The sequence below is a fragment of the Megascapheus bottae genome, chromosome 8 (genome assembly GCF_031878675.1).
Source record: "Megascapheus bottae isolate mThoBot1 chromosome 8, mThoBot2.hap1, whole genome shotgun sequence".
NCBI classification, from domain to species: domain Eukaryota; kingdom Metazoa; phylum Chordata; class Mammalia; order Rodentia; family Geomyidae; genus Megascapheus; species Megascapheus bottae.
The window spans coordinates 53,706,895-53,731,248 of NC_143516.1; the positions used below are offsets into that span (position 1 = coordinate 53,706,895).

At 41.2% G+C, this 24,354-nt stretch overlaps 1 protein-coding gene across 3 annotated transcripts in view; it reads left to right on the top strand.

The window, feature by feature from the left end:
• Bach2 (BACH transcriptional regulator 2) overlaps window positions 1–24,354 on the top strand; it is a 362,229-nt gene that overhangs the window by 324,873 nt on the left and 13,002 nt on the right. For all 3 annotated transcript variants that reach the window (XM_090338427.1, XM_090338425.1, XM_090338428.1), the window contains one exon: window positions 12,086–13,678. In XM_090338427.1, the coding sequence (XP_090194553.1) occupies window positions 12,086–13,678 (1,593 nt within the window). The remainder of the gene's footprint in view (window positions 1–12,085; window positions 13,679–24,354) is intronic.

A 24,354-nucleotide genomic window follows, 5' to 3' on the forward strand; every position in this document is an offset into this window, starting at 1 on the left:
TTGTGATCTTTTTGAGCCAGCTGACATAGGTAAGGCCAACATGATGTCCCCTGTAAAGACTGGCTTTATAATCTGGAACAAAGCTCTGGTGACAGGCGACTCCCTACCCAAACTAGATTTGAGCTTTGACATCTTCAAGAGTCTAAGGACTGATATTAAACTGAGCCTGCTAACATTGTACTGAAAGGACTTTCTAGAATTTACAGAGTTTCACTGAGCAAGAGAGGAATGTAGGGACTGGGAGTTTGGCCTAGTGGTAGAGTGCTTGCCTAGCATGCACCAAGACCCGGGTTCAATTCCTCAGTACCACATACATAGAAAAAAGCCAGAAGTGGTGCTGAGGCTCAAATGGTAGAGCTCTGGCCTTGAGAAAGTCCAAGGACAGTGCTCAGGCCCTGAGCTCAAGCCCAGGACTGGCAGAGAGAGGTGGGGGGGGGAGAATATAGCAGTGATGTTTATTCTTCAGGAGGAATCCAGGCACTGAAATCTGAGTCATGTGTGTCTTGACAGAACCAGGTACAAGATGCAGCCTTCCTCACACAGAGTGCTGCATCCACCTGGCTAGACTCTTGTAGATAGAGCCATGTAAAATTGGAATATTTTGGAGAATGGAAGGAAATGTACAATAATGAGTTTAGATGTAAAGTTGCTTTTCTTTGCTTATTCATCTTGGTGAAGTAACCATAAGGAGGAAACAGAGCATAAAAGTTGAACCTGGCAGTCAAAAGACTTGAGTTAAGCCATGTGACTTTGAGTAAATCCTTTCTGGGCTTTGACTCTCTTTGTCTGTAATAACTATGTCAGGTGTTTCAAATGGATGTATAAAGCAGGGAATCCATTGTACATGTGTTAGAAAACTTGAAGGATGCAAAGGGAGAAAGCCTGGTGTTAATTCAATGATTGATGACTTCAGGAAGAATCTTGCCAGCCCTGGGGCTGGAGGGGATATAGGGACCAAGGAACATGGATATGGGGCTGATTTCACTCTCAAGAACATAGCTTTGGGGAAAATAGCTAATTCACATACTCCACCAGCAACTTGAAAAGGAAAGAAAATGAGAGCAAGAAATAGAAGTAACCATGGTATCTTCATTCCTTGCTCCTTGAAATCTCCTACCAGTGCATCTTGTTTGAAGAATCCAGCAAGCCAGCTGACAAAAATGCCAAGGAAATTGAAATCCGCATTAAAATGAGGAATTGAAACCTGAGTCAGTGACTGACAATAGCAAGTAACTGTCACTGGAGCATATAATATCAAGCTATAAATAATAAGAGGTCAATGTTAGGTGTTGGTCAGAACTAATATACTGTGTATAGTTTAGTACACAGTTTTGGAGATATGAGCCAGATTTGTAATGATCTGGACAGTTCTAGAACCTTTTTAAAGTTTTTTTGTTTGTTTTCTTATTTTGTCTCTTTCTTTAAAACATTGTGACTCACCTCTATCATTCACCTATCTGGAGATTGCCTACTGAAGGCAGGAAGATCACTTGAATCCTGTATTTGATGCTAGCTTGGGTAACATAACAAGAACTCATATCAAAAACCAGTGTGAAACCGAGCACAGTGCCTCACATCTGTAACCCTAGCTACTCAGGAGGCTAAGATCTGAGGATCACGGTTCAATGCCAGCCTGGGCACTAAAAAAACCTGTGAGAATACAAGAAGTGGCACTGTGGCTCAAGAGTTAAGATGGAACTGAAGAGCTCAGGGACAGCACTCAAGTCCAGAGTCAAGCCCCACAACCAACAACAATAATAACAAAAAGGTGTTACAAATGACTCGGCAGTGTTTGCTCATACTTATAATCCCGGCTACTCCAGTAGCTGAAATCTAGATGATTGTGATTCAAATCCAGCCCAGGCAGAATTATATGTAAGATTCCATCTCCAACATAATCAGCAAAAAGCACATTTGGAGGTATGACTTAAATAAAAGATTGCCAGTCAAGCAAGCAAACCAATTTCAATCCCCACTACTACCAAAAATAAAAAGTAGACAGATGGAGATGTAACTCAGTGGCAAAGTGAGTCTAGCATGCCTTAGACCCAGCACTGGGAGAAAATAACAGTTAAGTTTGAAGAAAATGAAGGATAACAGAGTGAGCCATTCTATTCTTTTACTTATTCTGGAAAGTTTCACTCAAACCTTAGCACTCAGAGCAAATGTCAGCTCCTCTAAGCAGCCTTACACAGATGGCCTTAGTTTTATCCTCAGCTCTATCCTCCCAACACCCTGACATAGTTCTGTGTCATACTGTACTTTGATGACATTGCAAACATTTTCATTGAATAATCATCTTCTGGTCAACCTGTTAACTCCTTGGGGAAAAAACAGTTTGGCCAACTAGCTGGGCACTGGTAGCTCATGCATCTACTCTTAGCTATGCAGAGAGGGTTGAAGTTTGAGTTTGAAGTAATGTCTAGCAGACAAGGAGACCAAGCCCTAGTACAAGAACATGCACACACACATACACACACACACACACACACACACACACACACACACACACCCCTACACACACCTCTACATGCATGCATACATGCACATATAAACGCATACATACACAAGAAAGCTGACTCCCACCAGATTTCACATAGTTCACAGTGAGTTCCCATCAAGATTGAAGAATGAATGGATGGATAACAAAAACTAATAAGTAAAGCCAGGCACCAGTGGCTCATGCCTGTAATCCTAACTACTCAGGAGGCTGAGATCTGAGGGTTGTAATTCAAAGCCAACCTGGGCAGGAAAGTTCTCCATATAACAGAAAACCAAAAGTGGTATTGTGGCTCAAAATGGTAAGGGGCAGCACCCCACCGCTGAGTGCAAGCCTCAGAAATGACCCAAAAAAGTGACTAAATGATTAGAATCTCAGGAGAAGTCACATATAGGAGAGGGACTTTGTGTTTGAACCAGAGTTCCAAATTCAGGCCTGCGTAGGAGAGGGGGGAAAAAAAGAAATATTTTTTAATGTATAGCCTAGAGCAGTAGTTCAGGCCTCTAATCCTAGCTACTTGAAAGGCAGAAATGAGGGATGAATGTCTGGGTAAGATGGTGCATACCTGTTCTACTTGCTACAGAAGAAGCACGAAGGTAAGGTACAATGACACATGCTTGTCATCCCTGTCAATGCAGGTAAGTATAAGCCGAAGGATCACAGTCCAAGCCAGCCTGGACACAAAGGGAGACCCCACCTTGAAAACAATCAATACAAAAGGGTGCTGGAGGCATGACTCACTGGTAGAGTACCTGCCTAACAAACATAAAGTTTAGAACTCAATTTCCAGTTCTACTAAGGGAAAAAATTATTATGCTTTAAACACATTGGCACACGGAGTTATTTTCTTAAGCAGAAGAGAATTGGATGTAAAATACAAGTATAAATCAAAGTGATTATTGGTTTAATTTTGCATTGTTCCTCTAGGAATAAAGAACAAGATTGACTCTTTGTCTAAAATTAGTACTAAAATGACCAGAAGCGTTTTTGAAATACTAAGGTTAATTAGTCTATCATGCATCCTAAATTATGAGGTTAATTAATCTAACAAATACATCCTAAATGTGGAATGCCTGTACAGCATGCTGTGTTGGGGAGGGAAATGTGATAACATGAGTATTAATTATAGAAAATTAAGATTAGAAGGGAGGCCTCATCACTAAATCAGTCTTTATCCTGCAAAGTAGGGTGCCGCACAGAGAAAGGGTGGGAAGAAAAGCGAGCTGTCACTAGTGTTGATTTCTTCATTCAGCATGTGCTTTGCTAGACAAATACATCCCACAAGGTATGGCCCAAGGATGGTCAGGAACCTGAAATTTGAAGGATCCCATATGCATGGCTTGCTTGTCTCTTCCTAATTCCTATATACAGTATATGACAGATAAGTTCCTATGTTTTGCAACATTGGAATTAAGGGATGCTAAGGAGCTTGCTACCCCTTTCCTAGACGTCTAGTAGTCCCTAGTAGTAGTGGCTCATGCTTATAATCCACCTCAGAAAAAGGAGATCTGAGGATCGGGGTTCAAAGCTAGCCTGGGCACAAAGGTCCCTGAGACTCTTGTTTCCAGTTAACCACCAGAAAACCAGAAATGCACTGTGGCTCAACGTGATAGAGTGCTGGCCTTGAACTCAGGGACATCCTAGGTCCAGAGTTCAAGCTCCACAACAACAAAAAAATAAAATAGTCCATAGACCTTCTAGTGGTGCATAGTCTTCTGCAGATGAACTCTCCATGCTATAGTCACGGACTTCCAAAACCACAACTATCATGTAGTGTATTTTTTTCATGTCTTTTTTTAATCTTCATTTTATTTCCTTTATGTACTTGTACTAAGACATTCCAACTCTATATAGAATAGGAGCTATCCTACCTGCCTAACAGACTATGCCAACTGCAAGGCATCATGGTGCTAGACCAGAAGATGCTTGAGAAATGATAGCTATGATTCACCAGACCAAGCCTTGCCTGTAGACGCTGGGCAACATTTTGGATACTCAAATATGTTAAGTTTTAAACTAATGCACAAGAGCTAGTTATGAACACCTGAAATTTCATGGAAGACAGTGTTTCCAAGTTCCTTATTTATTGTAAATTGATATGTTGTATATATTTACCATACACAGTGCGATGATTTGAAGTGTACACATGCTGGCTAGGTCTTTTACCCCACATAGTTATCATTTTTGTGTTGACAACACTTAATCTTTCAACATGTAACAGCATCATTAACTGTAGTCACCAGGCTGTACCATAGAGCTATTAGACTTATTCCTCTTATTTCATTGTCATTATGTGTCCATTAACCAATATCTGCCAAACCCTCTCACTCCTGAGCCATCCTAGCCCCATTTTATTTTCTGCATCTGTTAGAACAGTTCTTTGCGGTTTCACATATGAGGAAAGTCATACAATGCTTAGCTTTCTGTTCCTGGCTCATTTCACGTAGGTTCATATGAATGTTGCAAATACAGATTTCTTTCTTTTTATGGCTGGGTATACATACCACAGTCATCCTTTGATAGACACTAGCAGGAACATGGCTGTATAGACATGTCTTTGACATGCTGATCTTACTTCCTGTGGATATATACCTAGCTGTGGGACTGCTGGGGTATGGTAGTTCTGGTTGTAATTTTTTTAAGGAATTGCATTGCTGGCTTCCATAAAGTAGCTATGCTACTTTAGATCCCCGTCAGCAGTACACAGGGGCTCCCTTTCTACAGCCTCACTAGCGCTTTCTAACTTTTGCTTTTTTTTTTTCAACCCTGAGCTTGAACTCTGAGCCTGGGTGCTATCCCTGAGCCTCTTTGTAATCAAAGCTAGCACTCTACCAATTGAGCCACAGCACCACTTCTGGCTTTTTCAGAGTAGGTTATTGGAGATACGAGTCTCATAGACTTTCCACCTTGGCTGGTGGCATGAGCCACCAGCACCCCAAGCTAGCTTTTGCTTTTGTAAAATATCCATTATAGCATTAGAAAGGCAATATCGAATTGTGATTTTAGGATTTATGGTTTTTATGTTTCATAAGCCTGGTAGCCATTTGTATGTCTTCTTTTGAGAAATGTCTGTTCTAATCTTTTACTCATTTTTTCATTGGGTTGTTTGTTTTCTTACCATTAAATTATTCAAATATTTTATGAATTTGGGATATTATAGTTTACAAGTATTTTCTCACATTCAGTAAGTTCACATTTCACTTTTTGATTATTTCATTTTCTGGGAATTTGTCTGGTTTTGCTTCTACCACTTTTGTATTAGGCAAATGTATTTGAAGTCATGTTCAAAAAAAATCATAGCCTAAATCAATATCAATAGTAGTTTCAAAATACAAGTTTCTTTTAGTAGTTTTATAAGTTTAAGCCTCACATTCAGTTCATAAATCCATTTTGAGTGGATGTTTGTGTTGGTGAACAGTAAAGGCCTACTCTCATTCTGCTTGTGGATATTTTATTTTCTTAACATTTCTTTTTTCTGGTTCTGGTACTAGGGCTTGTACTTGAGGTGTAGGTGCTGTTCCTTAGCTTTTCACTCTACCACTTTAGCCAGATCTCTACTTCCAGCTGTTTGGCCAACATCATTTTTTGAAGAGACTTCTCCACCATACATTATTAGCACCTTATTGAAAAACTAGCTATCTGTTAATGTGTAAATTTATTTCTGGACACTCTATGCTGTTCTTCTGGTATATAGCAGTTTTATGCTGCTTTTTTTTATACCATAGCTTTGTAGAATGTGTGAAATTAGATAGTTATTAACTGTTTCTTTTCACTCTAGTTTGCTTTGGCAATTGGTAATCTTTTGTAGATAGATAGATAAATGGATAGATAGATAGATAGGCCTTCCTGTGTTCTCAGGCTGACCTCAAACTTCTGAAATCAAGTAATGTTCCTTCCTCAGCCCATCCCCCCCTCCCCACAAGTAGCTAGGACTACAAGGATAAGCCTATACCTAGCTTTTCCGTGTAAACTTTAGGGTTTTCTTTCTAATTCTTCAAATATGTAATTGATACTTTGATACATTTTTAAATGAACCTTTGGATTGCTTTGGGTAATATAGACATTTTAACAATTCCATACCCCATGCATTCTTCAATTTACTTATCTCCAATCTCTTTTATCAGTGTTTTAGACTTCACATTATAGACATCTATCAATTGGGTTAAATATATTGCTGAGTATTTTTACAACTTTTGAATAAGATGTTTCTTGATTCTTTCCAGCTAATTCAATATTAGTATATAAAAATACAATTGTGGCTGATTTTTTTTCTTTTTTGCCAGTCCTGGGGCTTGAACTCAGAGCCTGGGCGCTGTCCTTGAGCTTTCTTAAGGCTAGTACTCTACTTTTTCAATGTATGTTGTACAGAGGAATCTAATTCAGAGCTTCATGCATGCTAGGCAAGCACTCTACCAGTAGGCCACATTTGATTTTATTGTACTGAATTTATTTGTTCTAAAAAATAAATTTGGCAGAGTCTTCAGGGATTCCTCTATATATACGATTGTGTCATCTATAGACAAAAATGGAATCTAACTTTCCTGTCTTTTACTTATTTTGTCTAACTGTTTTAGCTAGGATTTCTACTATCATGACCAGATGGTGATTATTGCAAGCTCAGCACATCTCCTCAATCCAAAGGGTCAGGAGATTCTGAGAAGTCACTGACTTGTAATATCAAGATTCCGCTCATTGGCATCTTCATTTCAACCCACACATTTAAGCTGCAAATCTTTTCTGTATAGAGAAGCTTTCTCCAGCTGTTCATAACTATGGCTAGAGGTGACTGCCAGTATTACTTCTTGATCTGATGATCCCTACACATGCCCCTCTCTTTTTCATTCTTTTTTTATTTAAAAAAAAAGCCATATACAGTAGGGGATACTGATAAGACTGACTGTGACCATTAACCTCAAAATAAACAATAAATGGTAATCAGGATGGGTGAGTGCAAAGTATAAATAGCATTGAAATCAATTTCCCATATAGAGATCATATTTGCCAAAGCTCAAAATGAACCTGAAGCACTCAATTAGCAACTGGCAAATTGCCTACTAGCATGGTAGGAGAGGATTACAGGAAATCAATTCTGTCTTGATTCTACAGTTTATCTTGATGGAACCATGTTGCAGTAAAAAAAAATAGATCATTTGCATTCTTATTTCCTTCCTTATGAATTTACACACCCTAACTTGCTTTATTAATTGCATCTTTGTTAAGATTCCTGGGAGAAGCATGCATAAAACAGTGTAGTCAAAGGACATGCTAAATCCACTAGCACAACGATGTTCATTGCAACACTATTTACCATAGCAAAGATATGGAACCAACCTAGATGTCCCCCTGATGAGTGGATCAACAAGATGTGGTATTTATACATAATGGAATTCTATGCTGCTGTCAGAAAGAACGACAACACCCTATTTGTAAGGAAATGGAAAGACTTAGAAAAAAATCGTATTAGTGAAGTAAGCCAAACTTAAAGGAACATAGGCTCAATGGTTTCCCTCATTTGCCATAATCAGTAGAAAACTTGGGCTCTCCTAGCAGAGATTTACAATAGAACAAAACCTAGATAAGGGCATATAGTATGACGCTAATTGTAAGGACCTCCAGGATATAGAAACAAAAGCCATATAATGAGTGATTGTTGTCTTTAATGTACTATGTGATCTCTCATCTCTTTTGCTGTCCCTTGGTTATCTCATATTGTTACAATATTTCACCTTGTTATCTGATATATTTTATATATGTTTAATTAGTTATTTGAAATTGGATAGGGAAGGGGGAAATCAAGATGAGAGCCGGGGGGGGGGGAGACCATGACGTAAGAAAGGGTATCAATGTTTGTGAAGTAATGCATCTTCTATCTGGTGAATATAATGTAATCCTTCTATTAGTTACAATAAAAAATACATGAAAAAAATGACTTCTACTAACTCTAAAGTAAAAAAAAGTGTAGTCGATACTGCTTTTGCTAAATATATTATCATAATAGTTAAAAGCCAGTCACTGGTGGCTCATGCCTATAATCCTACTCAGGAGGCTGAGATCTAAGGATCATGGCTCAAAGCCAACCTGGGCAAAAAAGTCCCTGACACTCTTATCTCCAGTTAACCACCAGAAAACCTGGAGTGGTGCTATGGCTCAAGTGGTAGAGAGTTAGCCTTGAGCTGAAGAGCTCAGGGACAGCACCCAGGCCCACAGTTCAAAATAAATAAAATATAACTGACAAAATTAATAAGACACAAAAGTATACATCAAATGCTGCCTTTTAGTGTGTGTGCATGTGTGTGTCTAAGGATTGAACTTAGAACAATTTTGCAAGGTAGAGGGTAAGTGCACTCCCATTTGAATGATACCGTCTCCTTTTGGATTGTTTATTTTTTAATATTTTTATTGTAATTAATAAAAGTGTTACATGATATTTGTCAGATAGAAGGTGCATTGATTCAATACCCTTTCACATGTCTTGGTCCCCATTACCCTCCCCCCCACCCCCCCATCTTGGTTGTTTATTTTTAAGGTAGGGTTTCATTCTGTGCTTGTGCTTCCCAATGTCACTAATGATAGAAGGCACAACATCACAGAACCCAGCCATATGTGCATTGTCACAACACCCAGCCATGTATGTCCCTTATGGTTGAGATAACAGGTACATACACTGAGACAAATCATTTCTGAGACAGAGTCTTAAGAACTTCAAGGCCCAGGCTGGCCTTGAACTATGATCCCTTAACCTCTGCCTCTGAAGTAGCTAGAATTACAGACGTGAGCTACTGGGACCAGGTTAAGCAATTAAGTATAATTAAAGGCAAACAGCATTAATTGCCTTGAAGAAGTGTACAGGAGGTCTCACAGCTATGGATTTTTATTTGCTTTGTTTTTTTTTAACCAGATATGTCCAGACTTCCTACCTGAAAGAAAATTATTTAATGTAGAATTTTATTTACTTCAAAAATATTGACGTTTAGAGCTAGTAATTCAGCCTAGTGGTACAGTGCTTGCCTACTATGCATGAAAACCTAGGTTTGATTCCCCAGTATGACATACACAGAAAAAGCCAGAAGTGGTGCTGTGGCTCAAGTGGTAGAGCACTACTCTTGAGAAAGCCCAAGGGCAGTGCCCAGGCCCTGAACTCAAGACCTAGGACTGGCAAAAAATTAACATTTATAATTCATCTACATGTATATAAAACAATTTCCATAACTGGAAACAACACAATGGGATGAGATCAGTTCTCCATAGAGAGTCCAGGCTGTATCCTCACTCTGGTCACAGGAACTTAGAGACAGTGCCATGTATTCTAAGTGAAGTAAGAGGGCTGTCAAAAAGGTATTACCCAATTTGGATGTTGAATAATGAATATAGGTCCTTGAAAAGGCTTGGCTGTGAGTACTGTAGTAATTGCAGAAGTCAGATACATGACCTACCACTTCATCTTCCTCTACACTCATTTCCCCTGCAGACATATATATATATATGTATACTTATATATATGTATGTATACTTATATATATATATATATATTCTTTTTTTACCAGTCCTGGGCCTTGAGCTCAGAGCCTGAGCACTGTCCTTGGGCTTTCACAAGGCTAGAGCTCTACCACTTGAACCACAGCACCACTTCTGGCTCTTTTCTATGTACGTGGTACCAAGGAATCAATCCAGGGCTTCATGCATGATAGGCAAGCACTCTACCACTAGGCCACATTCCCAGCCCTCCTCTAGGTTCTTGTAAATACTGCTAATCTTATCAGAAGCGGATGCTGTGTCTACAAATTATACTTACAAATCTAGTGGAAGCACAACTCATAAGGACCTTGCTGCAAGCAACAGTAGCAGTGGTCAAAATACCTGCAGGGAGCTTCTGCATTGAGCACAGAGAGACACAAGGACAGTGCCCAGGCTTGTCAAAAGAAAAAATGATAGGATATGCTATGCTTAATGGTGCTTTCCTGTAACCATAGCCACTTGGTAGAGAAAGGTAGAAGGATCACTGTCCAGGGCCAACCCAGGAAAAGTTAACATGGTGCTTCTCTAAAAACAAGAGGAGGCCAGGTGCATGGCCTAGTGGTACTGACCTAGCATGCACAAAGACAAGGTTCAATTCCTCGGTACCACATATACAGAAAAAGCTGGAAGTAGTGCTGTGGCCCAAGTGGTAGAGCTCTAGCCTTGAGAAAGTCCAAGGACAGTGCTCAGGCCATGAGTTCAAGGCCCAGGACTGGTACAAAGAAAGAAATTTTAAGGGCCCTGGAGCGTAGCCTAGTGGTAGAGTGCTTGCCTAACATACATGAGGCCCTGAGTTCAATTCCTCGGTACTACATACTCAGAAAAACCTGCAAGTGGTGCTGTGGCTAAGGTGGCCGAGCCACTGTCCAAGGACAGTGCCCAAGCCCCAAGTTCAGGCCCCAAGACTGGCAAAAATAAATAAGTAAATAAATAAAGTAAAAAATTTTTTTAAAAAGTACTGTAGGCATGATTTAACTGGTGTAGTTGGTGTAGTGTCAGCTCAAAGATCTGAATTTGATTCTCCATATCTCCAAAAAGAACCTCGAGGATATGCAGCGTTACATGCAGAGTCAGGAATCCTACCCTGAAAACCAGTAAGTTCAATCCATTTCCATCTATTAAAACAAGTGACCTCAGATAACATCCTGTCATTACGCGTAGATACATGTGCATTAGTACCACATTTTCAATCTGTATAAAACATAATGGATAAGCATCAAATGACAGAGTTAGTCCCTGAAGATTTCCTAGGAAAGAAGACAAAAGCACAGCAAAGCTGCTGCTAACAACAGGAAAGGAACAGCCCAAGTTCTGTGCCATTCAGCAGCTTCAACCACTGGAATGACAGCCAGTGGGCTTAGCTCTGTAACCCCATTCTTTATGGGCCAGGAGTTCATTTTTTTGTTGTTGTTGTTGAGGACATTGCCTTTAATTGTTCTCATCTTTTATCATTACCGGATCAGGTATGACAGGATGATTGAAGTCTTAAGTAGAAAACATTATGGATGAGCAAAATAGAAATTGTTTTTAATGTTTCTCTTAACACTAAATCTGGCTTTTTTTTCCTTTCAAAACTGGTTTTGGAAATCCCATAGACTTTGAGTTTTTCTAGCAGTGCCACACGGCCACTTTTGTGGCTGACAAGAAAATGATCGTGCTTTCATGGCCTTGAGCAAACTCAAGTCTCACAGTGACGCCCTCCTGTGTGTTCAGTCCTTAGCAGGACTGTCAGGGAGGGAAGTTAATAAGCATCCCATTGTTCCATGTATTTTTGCCAGGATATTTCATTAGTGTACACACTGAACCGGTTGTCATCGTGTTTAGCCACTTGACCCTGGTGATTTTCAATTCTGCTTGTGCCGTGATGAAGTACAGAAGTGCCATACACACCCGAGACAGCCACTAATTATGGGAAGCAGAATCACTGCTGACCCTGTACGAGATTAACTGCTCCTTTGCAGTCTTTATTCTGGGACATTAGTGCTGTCTGGTTATCTTGCTTCAGTTGAGAGATTCAGGACAATAGCAGTGCTGATGGTAATGCTGGCAATTTCCCTGTTTGTTTTACAGGTCACAGCCAGGGGCTTTGGGCCGCTGTTACAGTTTGCCTACACAGCCAAGCTGTTACTCAGCAGAGAAAACATCCGCGAGGTCATCCGCTGTGCTGAGTTCCTGCGCATGCACAACCTGGAGGATTCCTGCTTCAGCTTCCTGCAGACCCAGCTCCTGAACAGCGACGATGGCCTCTTTGTGTGTCGAAAGGACACTGCGTGCCAGCGCCCCCATGAGGACCACGAGAACTCTGCAGGAGAAGAGGAGGAAGAAGAAGAAGAGACCATGGATTCAGAGACAGCCAAGATGGCTTGCCCCAGGGACCAGATGCTTTCACACCCCAACAGCTTTGAGACCACTGCCATCCCAGTAGCAGAAAAGGAAGAACCTTTGCTCCCTGAATCAGACGTCCCCACAGACACCAAGGAAAACTCAGAAAAGGATGCTTTGACCCAGTACCCCAGATACAAGAAGTACCAGCTTGCATGTACCAAGAATGTCTATAATGCATCATCACACAGTACCTCAGGTTTTGCAAGCACATTCAGTGAAGATAGCCCTGGCAACAGCCTCAAGCCAGGGCTTACGATGGGGCAGATTAAAAGTGAGCCGCCAAGTGAAGAGAATGAGGAAGAGAGCATCACACTCTGCCTTTCCGGAGAGGAGCCTGACATCAAAGACAGAGTGGGGGATGTCGAGATGGATCGCAAGCAGCCCAGCCCTGTCCCTGCCCCAACCACGCCCACTGGAGCCACCTGCCTGGACAGAGCCAGGAGCGTGTCCTCACCTTCCTGTTTAAGGTCTCTGTTCAGTATAACAAAAGGTGTGGAGCTGTCTGGCCTGCCCAGCACATCTCAGCAGCACTTTGCCAGGAGTTCAGCGTGCCCTTTTGACAAGGGGATCACTCAGGGTGACCTTAAATCTGACTACACCCCTTTCACAGGGAATTATGGACCACCCCAAGTGGGCCAGAAGGATGTGTCCAATTTCACAATGGGGTCTCCCCTCAGGGGGCCTGCGATGGAGACTCTCTGCAAGCAAGAAGGGGAGCTAGATCGGAAGAGCGTGATCTTCTCCTCAAGCATTTGTGACCAAGGGAGCACTTCTGTGCATTCATATTCTGGGGCAAGCAATTTGGACAAAGACCTCTCTGAGCCGGTGCCAAAAGGTCTATGGGTGGGAGCTGGCCAGTCCCTCCCCAGCTCACAGGCCTACTCTCACAGCGGACTGATGGCTGATCACCTGCCAGGCAGGATGCGGCCGAACACCAGCTGCCCGGTGCCAATCAAAGTATGCCCTCGCTCACCTCCCCTGGAGACCAGGACCAGGACTTCCAGCTCCTGCTCCTCCTATTCCTACGCAGAGGATGGGAGTGGGGGCTCGCCCTGTAGCCTCCCTCTCTGTGAGTTCTCCTCCTCACCCTGTTCCCAGGGAGCCAGATTCCTTGCCACAGAACATCAGGAACCAAGCCTGATGGGAGATGGAATGTACAACCAAGTCCGACCCCAAATTAAATGTGAGCAGTCTTACGGAACCAACTCCAGTGACGAATCTGGATCGTTCTCGGAAGCAGACAGTGAGTCGTGTCCTGTGCAGGACAGGGGCCAGGAGGTAGGGAACCCACACAAATTCAAGCATGTGACCTCCTTTCTCTGGTCCTTTGTCTGGATTTTTCTTTGCCCCTGCTCCCTACCATTACTTCCAGATTATTCTTATTTGCCAAGATTAATGGTGACAGAACAAGGAGTGCTTCCCCCACCCCCCTCCATTAAGACAGATGTTGCAGTGAGACTCTCAACCACTTTTGTCTTTGAAGGCACATAACTGTTATCTAGATTTCTGTGTTCACTAAACACTGAAAAAGTAAGTTGAATGCAGGAAAGTTCACTCAGGTACTTCAGATCTCCCCCTCCCCACCCCACCCTGCAACTTCCCCATATCCTCCTCACACCTGTTCATCTGTAATGAACAATTGGAGGCCTGACCATCTCATCCTTGCTGTTCACCCCCTCAGTATGAAGGGAAATGTAGAATTTCTTTTAAAATTGATTGAAATTAAATGGATGGATACAAAACAGATGCTTTCCCAGCACCTCGTAAGTTTTTCCTGCCAACAGAAGACCCTCAGGGTCATCCTGTGTCTATCATGGTGTAAGTGATGGAGTGCTCTCTCTGTCCTGGTGGCAAGGTCCCTACAGAAGTACTCCCATCAGCACACAGAGCTGAGTAATGGCTCATTTCCCAAGCAGATGATAAGAAGTCATTTTGCAGAAAAGCAGTTTTCTCCTGCCTGAAAGCAAAGTGCTTTGTAGATAAAAGCAGCTTCAGACTCATCCACGTCTCTTCATTTCTAGGATAGACAGCAGGATTGACAGACACCAGCACCATCTTAAGCTGTAGGGTGAATTATGATGGGAGAGAAAAACTGGAACCCACGGAAGTCCCCTACCCCAGTAGCATAAGCATTCCCTAGACAGACTCCAGAACATGTGTGTCATAACCCAGCGCTCACTGCACCAACAACCAGGTGGAGACTCACCTCAGGAGCAGGAAATGATAAGACCCAGACAAGTCCCACCCTTCTGCCAAAGAAAAAGAAAACGAGGAAGAAAGGAAGTGTGGGCTGGGGCTCTAGCTCGATGGTAGAGCACTTGCCTAGTGTGTAAAAGTTCAGGGTCCCATCCCTAGCACCACCAAAAGAAGAATAGAAGAAGGAACAGGAAGTAAGCATGGTTCTCATTCAGCCATCCACCCCAGCTAGCCTGTACGAGGCAGAAGATGTTAATCCAGACAGATAGTAGAAACCTACACGGGGTGAGTTGGCTTTCAGAGAGCCACGTGTGGTTAATTCAGCTTCCACAAGATTGGTGGGCAAGAAACACATGAAGGTTTATTTTCCATGTTTTGAAAATAAACCCTAAAATTCACTTGAGCCAGCAGCAGAATGACCTTGTGGTCACCTTCCTCTCTACTAGCTTGCCTGGCTCTCTGCTTTCCTGATGCTTTCTGGCAGAACAGAGAAAGACCATAAATCACTGAAAAGAGTTATACTTTAAGAGAATTTATAACTAGGAATTGGTGACTCATACCTGCAATCCTCACTTACGAGGCTGAAATCTGAAGTTACCTGTTTGAAGCTAACCCAGGCAGGAAAGTCCATAAGACTTCAATCTGTTAATTACCAACCAAAAGCAAAAATCCCAGAGTAGAGATATGGCTCAAGTTAGAGCAGCAGCTTCTCCCATACAAGCTAAGGGACATCACGTACGCCCTGAATTCAAGCCCCCGTTCGAGCACCCTCTTTGAGCGAGAGTGAACTTAATAAAAGACATTTAAATGGAACTTTCCCCACGTAGATATACCTTGTCTCCTTAAGTTTGGAGCCCATCACAGCTGTGCCACTGGCTTGAGAAGGTAGGGGTTGTGAAAATAAGAGAAGGTTGTGTGCTCAGCCCTCTCTCTTTCTTCCCTTCTGACCACAAGAGAAATTTCCTTTTGCCCTTAGAGCTATTCCTAAGCGTCCTTCGTAAGGAGGCTTGTCACTACATCAGCTTCACCCACATGACTGATCAAGGACAGATGTAGGCAAAAGACAAATGTCCCCTTACCTTTGGGGACATTCAGCAAACTGGGACATGATTTTATACACAGATATCTCTTAGAGCAACTGTCTGTTTCAGATACATTTGCTTTTCCCCTGTAACATCCCAAGAGAGAACTTAAAGTCATTTCTCTTCACTCGGTGTCATTGTGTTTTTCCTGTACTTGGTCCAGGTCAATATCTACTTTCAAATTGAAAATTAGTGGCTTGATTAGAAGGAGAATTCATTCCACCTCTAAAATAGTCATAAATAAGACTAGTCTCCATTCAAAGATAAATACCCTGATTCATAATTTTCAGGTTTTGCTTTTCAAAGAAAAATCTGTCGTTTGGATTTGGCAGCAGTGAAGGAAGAGACATTTGCCAAAGGCCTTGCTATCACAGGAGCTGCACTTAACAATCCCCTCCCCAACACTCCCCTGCACTAGTTTGTTTTGGAGAAGAAATGATGGCAAAGCTGAGGTTTTCCCCAATTTAAATTGTCGATTTTCCTAGAGTAGGTGAGGAAGATTTCCCAGAACTGCTCAGGGTCTCAGCATAACAGCTCTTCTAGGAGGTAATAATGATGGCATTGGTGGAGGTGTGGGCCCCCCAGGAGCCGAGCCTTCCTCAAGTGACCAGGAAGCTTGGCTGATTCTGCCTCAGCTTACTCTCGTGGGATTTAGGTGAGCCCCAAGGAGACATCACAGTCAGTCACCAGATCTGACTGATGTGGTGGCTACCAGACTAATATTTCAGAGTTCCCTTCCCAGTCTCTTCTTCCACCTTGATAAGGAGCCAGACAGTTGGATCAAAGGAAAAGTGTTGATGAACCTTAGGTTCTGTTAGATGCTCTATTTACATAATGTTTTAAACTCTCCCATCTCCAGCACTTGACTTCTCCTATCCTTTTCATTCTCTTCCCTAGCTTCAGCTTGGGGCGTAGGCACTGTCTCCTAGCTTTGTTACTCAAGTCTGATGCTCTAAACTTGAGCCACAGCGTTTTGGTGGTTAATCAGCAATATGAGTTTCATGAATGTGGCTAGGCTGGCTTCAAACTAGTCTTAAGATCTCAACCTCTTGAGTATCTGAGATTACAGACATGAGCCACCTGTGGTGCCTGGTTTTAAATTAATGTTTTTGAGGATGCTAAACATTGCTCTACCATTGAGTTACACTCTGTTTTCTTTGTTTTCCTTTCAAGAATAAATATAACACATCTAGCCTCAAACACAAATTTAAGGTTTCCCGGCCCAAGATAATACAGAAACATACGCAACTACATATACATACATATATAGAGAGAGACATCTCTTCTTTCAATAGCACAGTACAGTGTAATTCTCAGCACCTCCCTTTGTCCACATATCTCCCCACTCTGTACACACTTCTAAGTCCATCACATAGGGCCATCTCATGCTTCCTTATTATCCATGACCCCAGGAACTCGGATTTCCTCAACTATCACCCATTCAGTGGAAATTCTGGTTGTTTCCAGTTTCTTTCCTCTACAACAAATAGTTTTATGAACATACTGTTAGTAGTGGGGATTTTTGTATTCACAAATTGGAATCCCAGAGATGGGTTAAAGGTTTTGCCCATTTGTCATACTTCCTAATTACCTTGCTCATAGGTTGTCACAGTTCACAACCCCTTCAGCAATTGAGGAATGCCTATTTCTCCCTATCCTTTCCATTTCCAGTGGTCACCAGTCTTTTGGATTTTTGATGGACAAAACAAAAACATGATACCCAGTGAGATTCGCTTCTGTTCTGTGTGTTTTTCACCATTTTATTTTCTTTCTTGTGACTTGCTGATGGGCATAACTGCCCGTTATTCTTGGGTACTATGTAAGTTTGAATCTGCTTATAGGAAGTCATAATCTCTACCACTGGGAATATTTACCTTTTCTTTTATCCATATTTTCTCCTGTATATTTATTTATAGTATCTTCTACCATATAAATATTTTTCATTTGATATAGTCATGGTATCATTTTTTCTCTTCATGATTTAGGAAGTCAGCTTGAGAATTTTGCAAATGTGAAAAACAAAACAATGAACAAGTTGTATTAAGTGAAACAAAATCATAAAATAATATGAATAACAAGGTTCTCATTTGTTTCATAAATACATAGAAATAATGAAATCAATATAGATAAGATAAAATTAGAAGCATGGTTGGGAAGGAATGTAGGGATGAAAGTGTATATTTCTATGTATGTCTGAACTATCTATATATTACTACATCTATTACACAGGTTCATTTTTTGAGACATAATTCTTGTACTATGAAATTTACCCTATTAAAATGAGCAATTCTGTGGTATTTAATACATTCACAGTATTATATCCCATCTCAATTATTTAATTCCAGAACACTTTCATCACCCCAAAACAACTGTACTGACTCAAGTAGCTGGCATCCCACATTACCACCAAATCTACCTCTGTCTCAATAGATTTGGATGTTCTAGACATTTCATATAAATAGAATGTTGCCATATGAGATCCTTTGTATCTGAATTTTGTTCACTTAGAATAACATTTTCAAAATTCTTCCCCACCATTGATGTAGCCACTAGGTACATGATCGTGTATCAAAATGCCATTGCTTTTTCATTGTTGAATAATCTCCATTGTGCTGGGACGTTTTGTTGAGCCAATGTACGTCTTATTCATTTATCACTGCTTGAGGGACTTTTGAGTTGTTTCCACTTTCTGGTTATTTTCAAAAACCCTACTATGAGCATTCAAATACAAGTTTTCACTGACAGGCTTTCAGTTCTCTTCATTATGTACATAGAAGGGGAATCACTGAGTCATATGATAATTCTATGTTTAGCCTTTTGAGGAACTACCACCTATTTTCCAGGAGGTCTGTGCCATTTTTACATTCCCTGTATCAGTATATGAGGGCTCCAGTTTCTTCACATCCCACCAACACTTCTCATTATCTTTTTCGTGCGCTCTAATGAGTATGATATAGCACCTCTGTTTTAACATTTTTGAAAATTGTACATAAATTGCAGTCATTTTCCAAGTAGTTAACTCCACACAAGATCATTTTATACCCAAATCCTTTCTATTATAGATTTTGGTGAAGAAACCCTAAGAAAATCATCTATTTGTAATTATATTTTGTGTCAGAATACATGTTTATACATATAATAGGGTATATAAATGTTGATAAAAGTAGATATGAGTGTGGAAGTCAGTGTGTTTCTGAGACCAGACTAGAGCAAACACTGAAATGGTAGGTCAGGATCGCATCTAAGTCTTCCCATACAAACACTAGTTTCGTAAAATTTTTGTCTTTTATGTGGTTTGGCAAATCAGACATGTTATTTTAAATGTCTATAATTGGTATGTTTAATAATTAAAAGATCTTGCCAGATGCTGGTGGCAAGGATTCTACTCACAGTCCTAGGTGCTCAGGAGGCTGAGCTCTGAGAATTATAGTTCCACATCAGCCTGAGCAGAAAAGTCTGTGAGATTCTTTATTATTTTTTTTTATTATTGGAGTAATGTATAGAGGGGTTACAGTTACATTTGCTACATAGTAGATACATTACTTCTCACACATTGATACCCTTTCCCATGTTAAAAGTCTGTGAGATTGTTATCTCTAGGTAACCAGCAAAAAGCATCAGAAGTGGAGGTGTAGTCCAAGTGGTAAAGCAAAAGCCTGAGCAAAAAGGCCAAGCAAAAGTATGGTACTCTAAATTCAAGACCCAGAACCAAAACACACATTCACACCCACACACAAAAAAAAAAATCAGGGCAACATGGAAGTCAGACGTTAAAATAACGAGTCAGTCATTAAAAATAGTATTTTCATATTGTCTAGATTACTGTCAACATCTGGAACTCCAAAGAATACTATATACTTAGAAAAGAAACCATAGGACAAAGAAGGATAAGCTAGTGAACAGAAATAATACCTGATCTATGAGACAGCTGAACTTTTCCAAAGCGTTTTCTCTGTTTATCCGCCATAACCACCCTCTGAGTTTTGTAGGGCATGTATTATCTGTCCAACTCACAGATCCTCAAAGAGTTTTAAGAAAAAGAAAATGAATTTCCTGGGACCACATAGCTAATTAATTGCAGAGTCACAACTAAAACCCCCAGGGTCCCACATTTGTATCAGAAATGGATTTTGAGAATAGATGAGTGTGAAGACAGTGGTACAAGACACATTTCTTGGTCTAGGAGAGGAAGGGAAATTCTGACTTTGGTATCTGCTTAGCACTGGTTGCCTGTCCTTATTTCAATGGCACAAAATTATCAGTCCAGTGAAGATCTTGCTGTGTCCCCAGACAGCTATAGAATTCTGAGGGTCCTATAAAAGCATAATGAAAGCTACAGAAGCTGGTGCCTCAGAGTATCAAGCTATTATGGCCCTACCCCCTGACTCCACTTGTTATCTAGTAAAAAAAAAAAAAAAAAAAAAAAAAAAAAAACAAGAAAAGAAAGGGTGACATTGATAGAGATGCATTGTAGTCAGAAACTGACATGTCGAATTAAAACCTCTTTGTATAACTATATAATAAATATTATTATTATTTCCTTCTTTTAAAAAATGAGAGGTAGATCTGGGCACCTGTGGCCCACTCTTACTATAATCCTAGCTATTCAGGAGTGTGAGATATGAGGATTGAGGTTCTAAACCAGCCTGAGAAGATAACCAATGAAAAGCCAAAACTAATGGGAATTAATGTACCATCTATCTGGCAAATATCATGTAACCCTTCTATTAATTACAATAAAAAATATATGAAAAAAGAAAAGCCAAAACGAGAGCTGTGGTTCAAATGGTAGACTGTTAGCCATGATTATAAAAGCTCAGGGCAGTGCCCAGGTCCTGAGTTCAAGACTGGCACACACGGAAAAAAAAGAAACAAAGAAAAGGAGGTGGAATGCTCTTACAAACCCATCTCCTACTGGCCACTGAGACTTGACTTGAAAGAAAACAGGTGCTTGTTTTTGCCTTTTTCTACCAACTCTGTAGCTCTGTCCTCCTCCAGTAACCTTCATCCAACAAACTAGAGATATAAGTCAGCTAAAAGTGTATTCAGAGGCATAGGGAGCTGCGCACTCATGGCTCACACCTGTAATCCTAGCTACTGGCTGAGATCTGAGGATCATGGTTCAAAGCCAGGCCAGGCATGAAAGTCTGTGAGACTCTTATCTCCAATTAACCACCAAAAATTGGAAAGTGACACTGTGGCTCAAGGGGTAGAGTGCTAGCCTTGATCTGAAGAGCTGAAGGACAGCTCAAAATAAATAAATAAATAAATAAATGTCATAGAGAAATTTACCAGAGCACAAGAATCATGATTTGGGGGTGGGATTTTTTCCTCTTCTTTTGTCCCATATATGAATTTTCTATTAAAATGATATAATTTTAATGCTTTTAATGGGGATGATGGTTCAGACTGCAAGATATGGATAGTTGTTAATTCACTGGGTTGTGTTTAGGGGGGAGCAGTCTCTCATCTTCTCTCCCTGTGCCTATTCATGCAAGTGTACCAAGGAGGCATACTTAGGTACCATGCACCACCCACATCGTGAAATTCCTCCTGCCCTTCTCTATCCTGAGGCCAGAGGTCCCAGTCACAGACAGTTAAAGATCTGGAAGGTCTAACATTTTTTCTGAGTACCGCCTCAGAGGAAAATGCAGGTAGTGTGCTAAAAGCCACCACTCACCCTGCTCCTCCTGTGTGGTCCAGGGAGAAAGAAGAGTCAGCACTTTGCTAGAGCTGGGTAAAATCAACAACAGCAGCTTATTGTGCAGAGCACAGCAGTGGCCTCTGCTGCCCTCTTGGGTCCTTAGCTTGCTGACTCAGTGGCTGAATCTTTGAGCCTCAACTGAGAACCAAAGCTGCAAACTCAGGGCTGAAGAGAACCAACAACCCTCTTCTAGCTTACCTGCCCCCAGCCACATGAGGTCAGCTGATTGTAAGTGCAGCCCATTCAGACCGGTAGCAGTGATAGCTGACAGGGCTCTTCTGCTTGTCAATTTGGTGGTTGTGTGCTAGTTATGAGAATCCAGTGGATGAAAACCAAACCACTTTTGATATAGAAGATCCTGCACAAATAAATCTGTAGGAAGACAGTAGCAAACAGACCAGTGCTGTTGAGTTGATGTAGGTTGTGATAATCTCCTTGAAGAAAAGGGACTTCTAGCTATGTTTCAACTTGTCAAGTCCTAATCATTATCTCAATTTTCAGCCCCAAATGAGGAATGTTTGGGTACTTAAGAGCTGTAAGTAGAATATTAAAGGATTTTTCCATGGCACCAAACGGCTGGTGGTAGCTATTCCTCCTCTTCAGGGAAGATGTCACTGGCTTGAAAATGTCACTAGACACTGAAATTAATGAACTATGCTTTAAAAAGAAAATCATCAAAGGATTGTGAGAAAATTCCCACCGTGAGCCTCTAGGAACAAGTGAGGACTCCCACCTGCTAGACAATGTAAATTCTTTGTATGGCTAACCGAGCTCTAAAAACATACAGAAGTGAGTGGTTTGGCTCCCCCACCCATAGAAGAAAGTATGTAGGTGACTGTTTTCTTTTCCTTTGACCCTTCTTAAAGAGCAGCTTGAGATGCAGCAGCCCTACTGAAAAACTTCATGTGGCCTTTTGCTTCAAGGACTTTTAAACTAGCATTGTTGATTTTTCCTTTCCTGCCAACCTTCTGTTTTCTGTTTGCTGTCCAGATGATTTTAAATACAGTAGCTCTCGGTGCAGTGCAGCAGTGCAGGGGTCCTTTTGACTTTCTCTGCAGCCTAAAATTGAAGATTTTTTTTCTTTTGGGAAATAAGTACACATAATGTGGAGCAGACATAACATGGCTTTGTTGAGAATTCCATGGGCTCCGAAAGTGCCACATCCTATGAAATGTCAAGACATCCATGTCCCCAACACACAAGCCTCTGTGTGATTGAGACACCATCCAGGATCTTGGCTATCCAAAGAGTAGAAAGGGGAAAGCAAACGTCCTTTCGTATCTTTACAAGCCTTGTGCAAACACAGCCCTGTGGACACAGGCCTGCCCCTGTCCATAACAAGGAGCTATTTGTCCTGGCTGCCTGTCTTTAGCAGTGGGAGCAGGACTCGCCTGACAGTGGTGGAACGTGTCCTGCTGTGATTTTGCTTCCTTAGGCCAGAATTTCACAGGTATCATGGGACAGAGTTGGCCCTGAAGAAGTAGAATCAGAATACTCACTAGGCATCTTCAGCAAGTGCCAGGTCAAAGGAGTTTCAAGCTAGGAAAAAACCTGACACCGAACTTGCACTAACCACAGAAAAGTCGAATGATTCTTCTTTCTGCCTGGGGATTAACTGGCCGTAGATGCCAGGATCAGGATTCGTGGCTGCCTGCATCTGAGACAAAGAAAAGGCCTGAACTTAGGCTAAGGCTACCCACAGACCTGACACTGAAGAAACTGTGTACTAACAAAGGGTTAGGTTCTTCCACCAGAAATGTTGGCAAATTAAGCCGAGACTTAATGTGTTTGAGTCACCATAGCTGTGTGTCCCCTCCGGACCACTCTGTGAACATAGCTAGTGAGCCCCTCAAAAGTGACTCTAAATTGTGAGGAGCTAAAACCAGAAAATATACTTGCAATTTAGAACATGTAGCACAAAAATTTACCTAGTAATAATCTTTATATACATTACATGCTAGATTTTAAGTCTGTTGGATGAAGGGACATTATAAAATGAAATTCACTAGCGTCTTTAAACGTGGCTACTGGAAATTTAAAATCACATTTGTAGTTGATTGATGCCTTGTGTTAGCATTGGGTTAGCGTATGACTGAAGTTTAGGTTTGTGCTGCCATCTGCTGGTCAATCTGCAGATTCCATTCATATGTGAGCAAGAATCAAGCAATGAGAGTAACTAACCACTAACATTGGGACCCGGGGGCTGGAGGTGTGGCTCTGATAGTACAGTGCTTGACTGGCAGTGACAAGACCCTGAGTTCAATACTCTGTTCCAACAGGAAAATCAAAACTTCTGCTCACTCTGTTTCCTGGACTAATATCAAAATTTTTCTCTCCCTGCAGCTCAGTCTTCAAATGGATACTGAGGTCATAGAGAGAGCCTTGGTTTGCCTCCACATACTGTATTTTTATATGCACTTTTTTATTAGTTGATCTTCTCTCCTCCTTAAGAAATACTCTAAACTGTCATTGGGTTCTATCCACTTAACAAAAGAGGGAGAACAGAAATCCAGCCCTAGGAGACTGGCTGCTTCCTCTCTTTGAATATGTTTTTTGTTTGTTTGCTTGCTTTGTTTTGGTTTGGTTTTTTGCCAGCCCTGGGGCTTGAACTTAAGGCTGAGCACTATCCTCAAGGCTAGAGCTCTACCACTTGAGCCACAGCACCATGTCTGGCTTTTTCTATGTATGTGGTACCAAGGAATCAAACCAGTTCATGCTAGGCAAGCACTCTACAGTGGGCCAGACTCCTGGCCATGGATAATGTTTATTTGCCTTTAGCTCTCAAGTACTTAAAAGTCAGATTCTTACTGATAAAATACCTTCACGTGTTATCTATTGCTACTTAATTAATCACCCCAAAACTACATGGCTTCTAGAGATGAGGAAACTGTTTTGAATATTTATAACATCATTAGTAGACCATACAGAAGTATTGATATAGGCAGCAATGAGAAGCATTTAAGAAGCATATG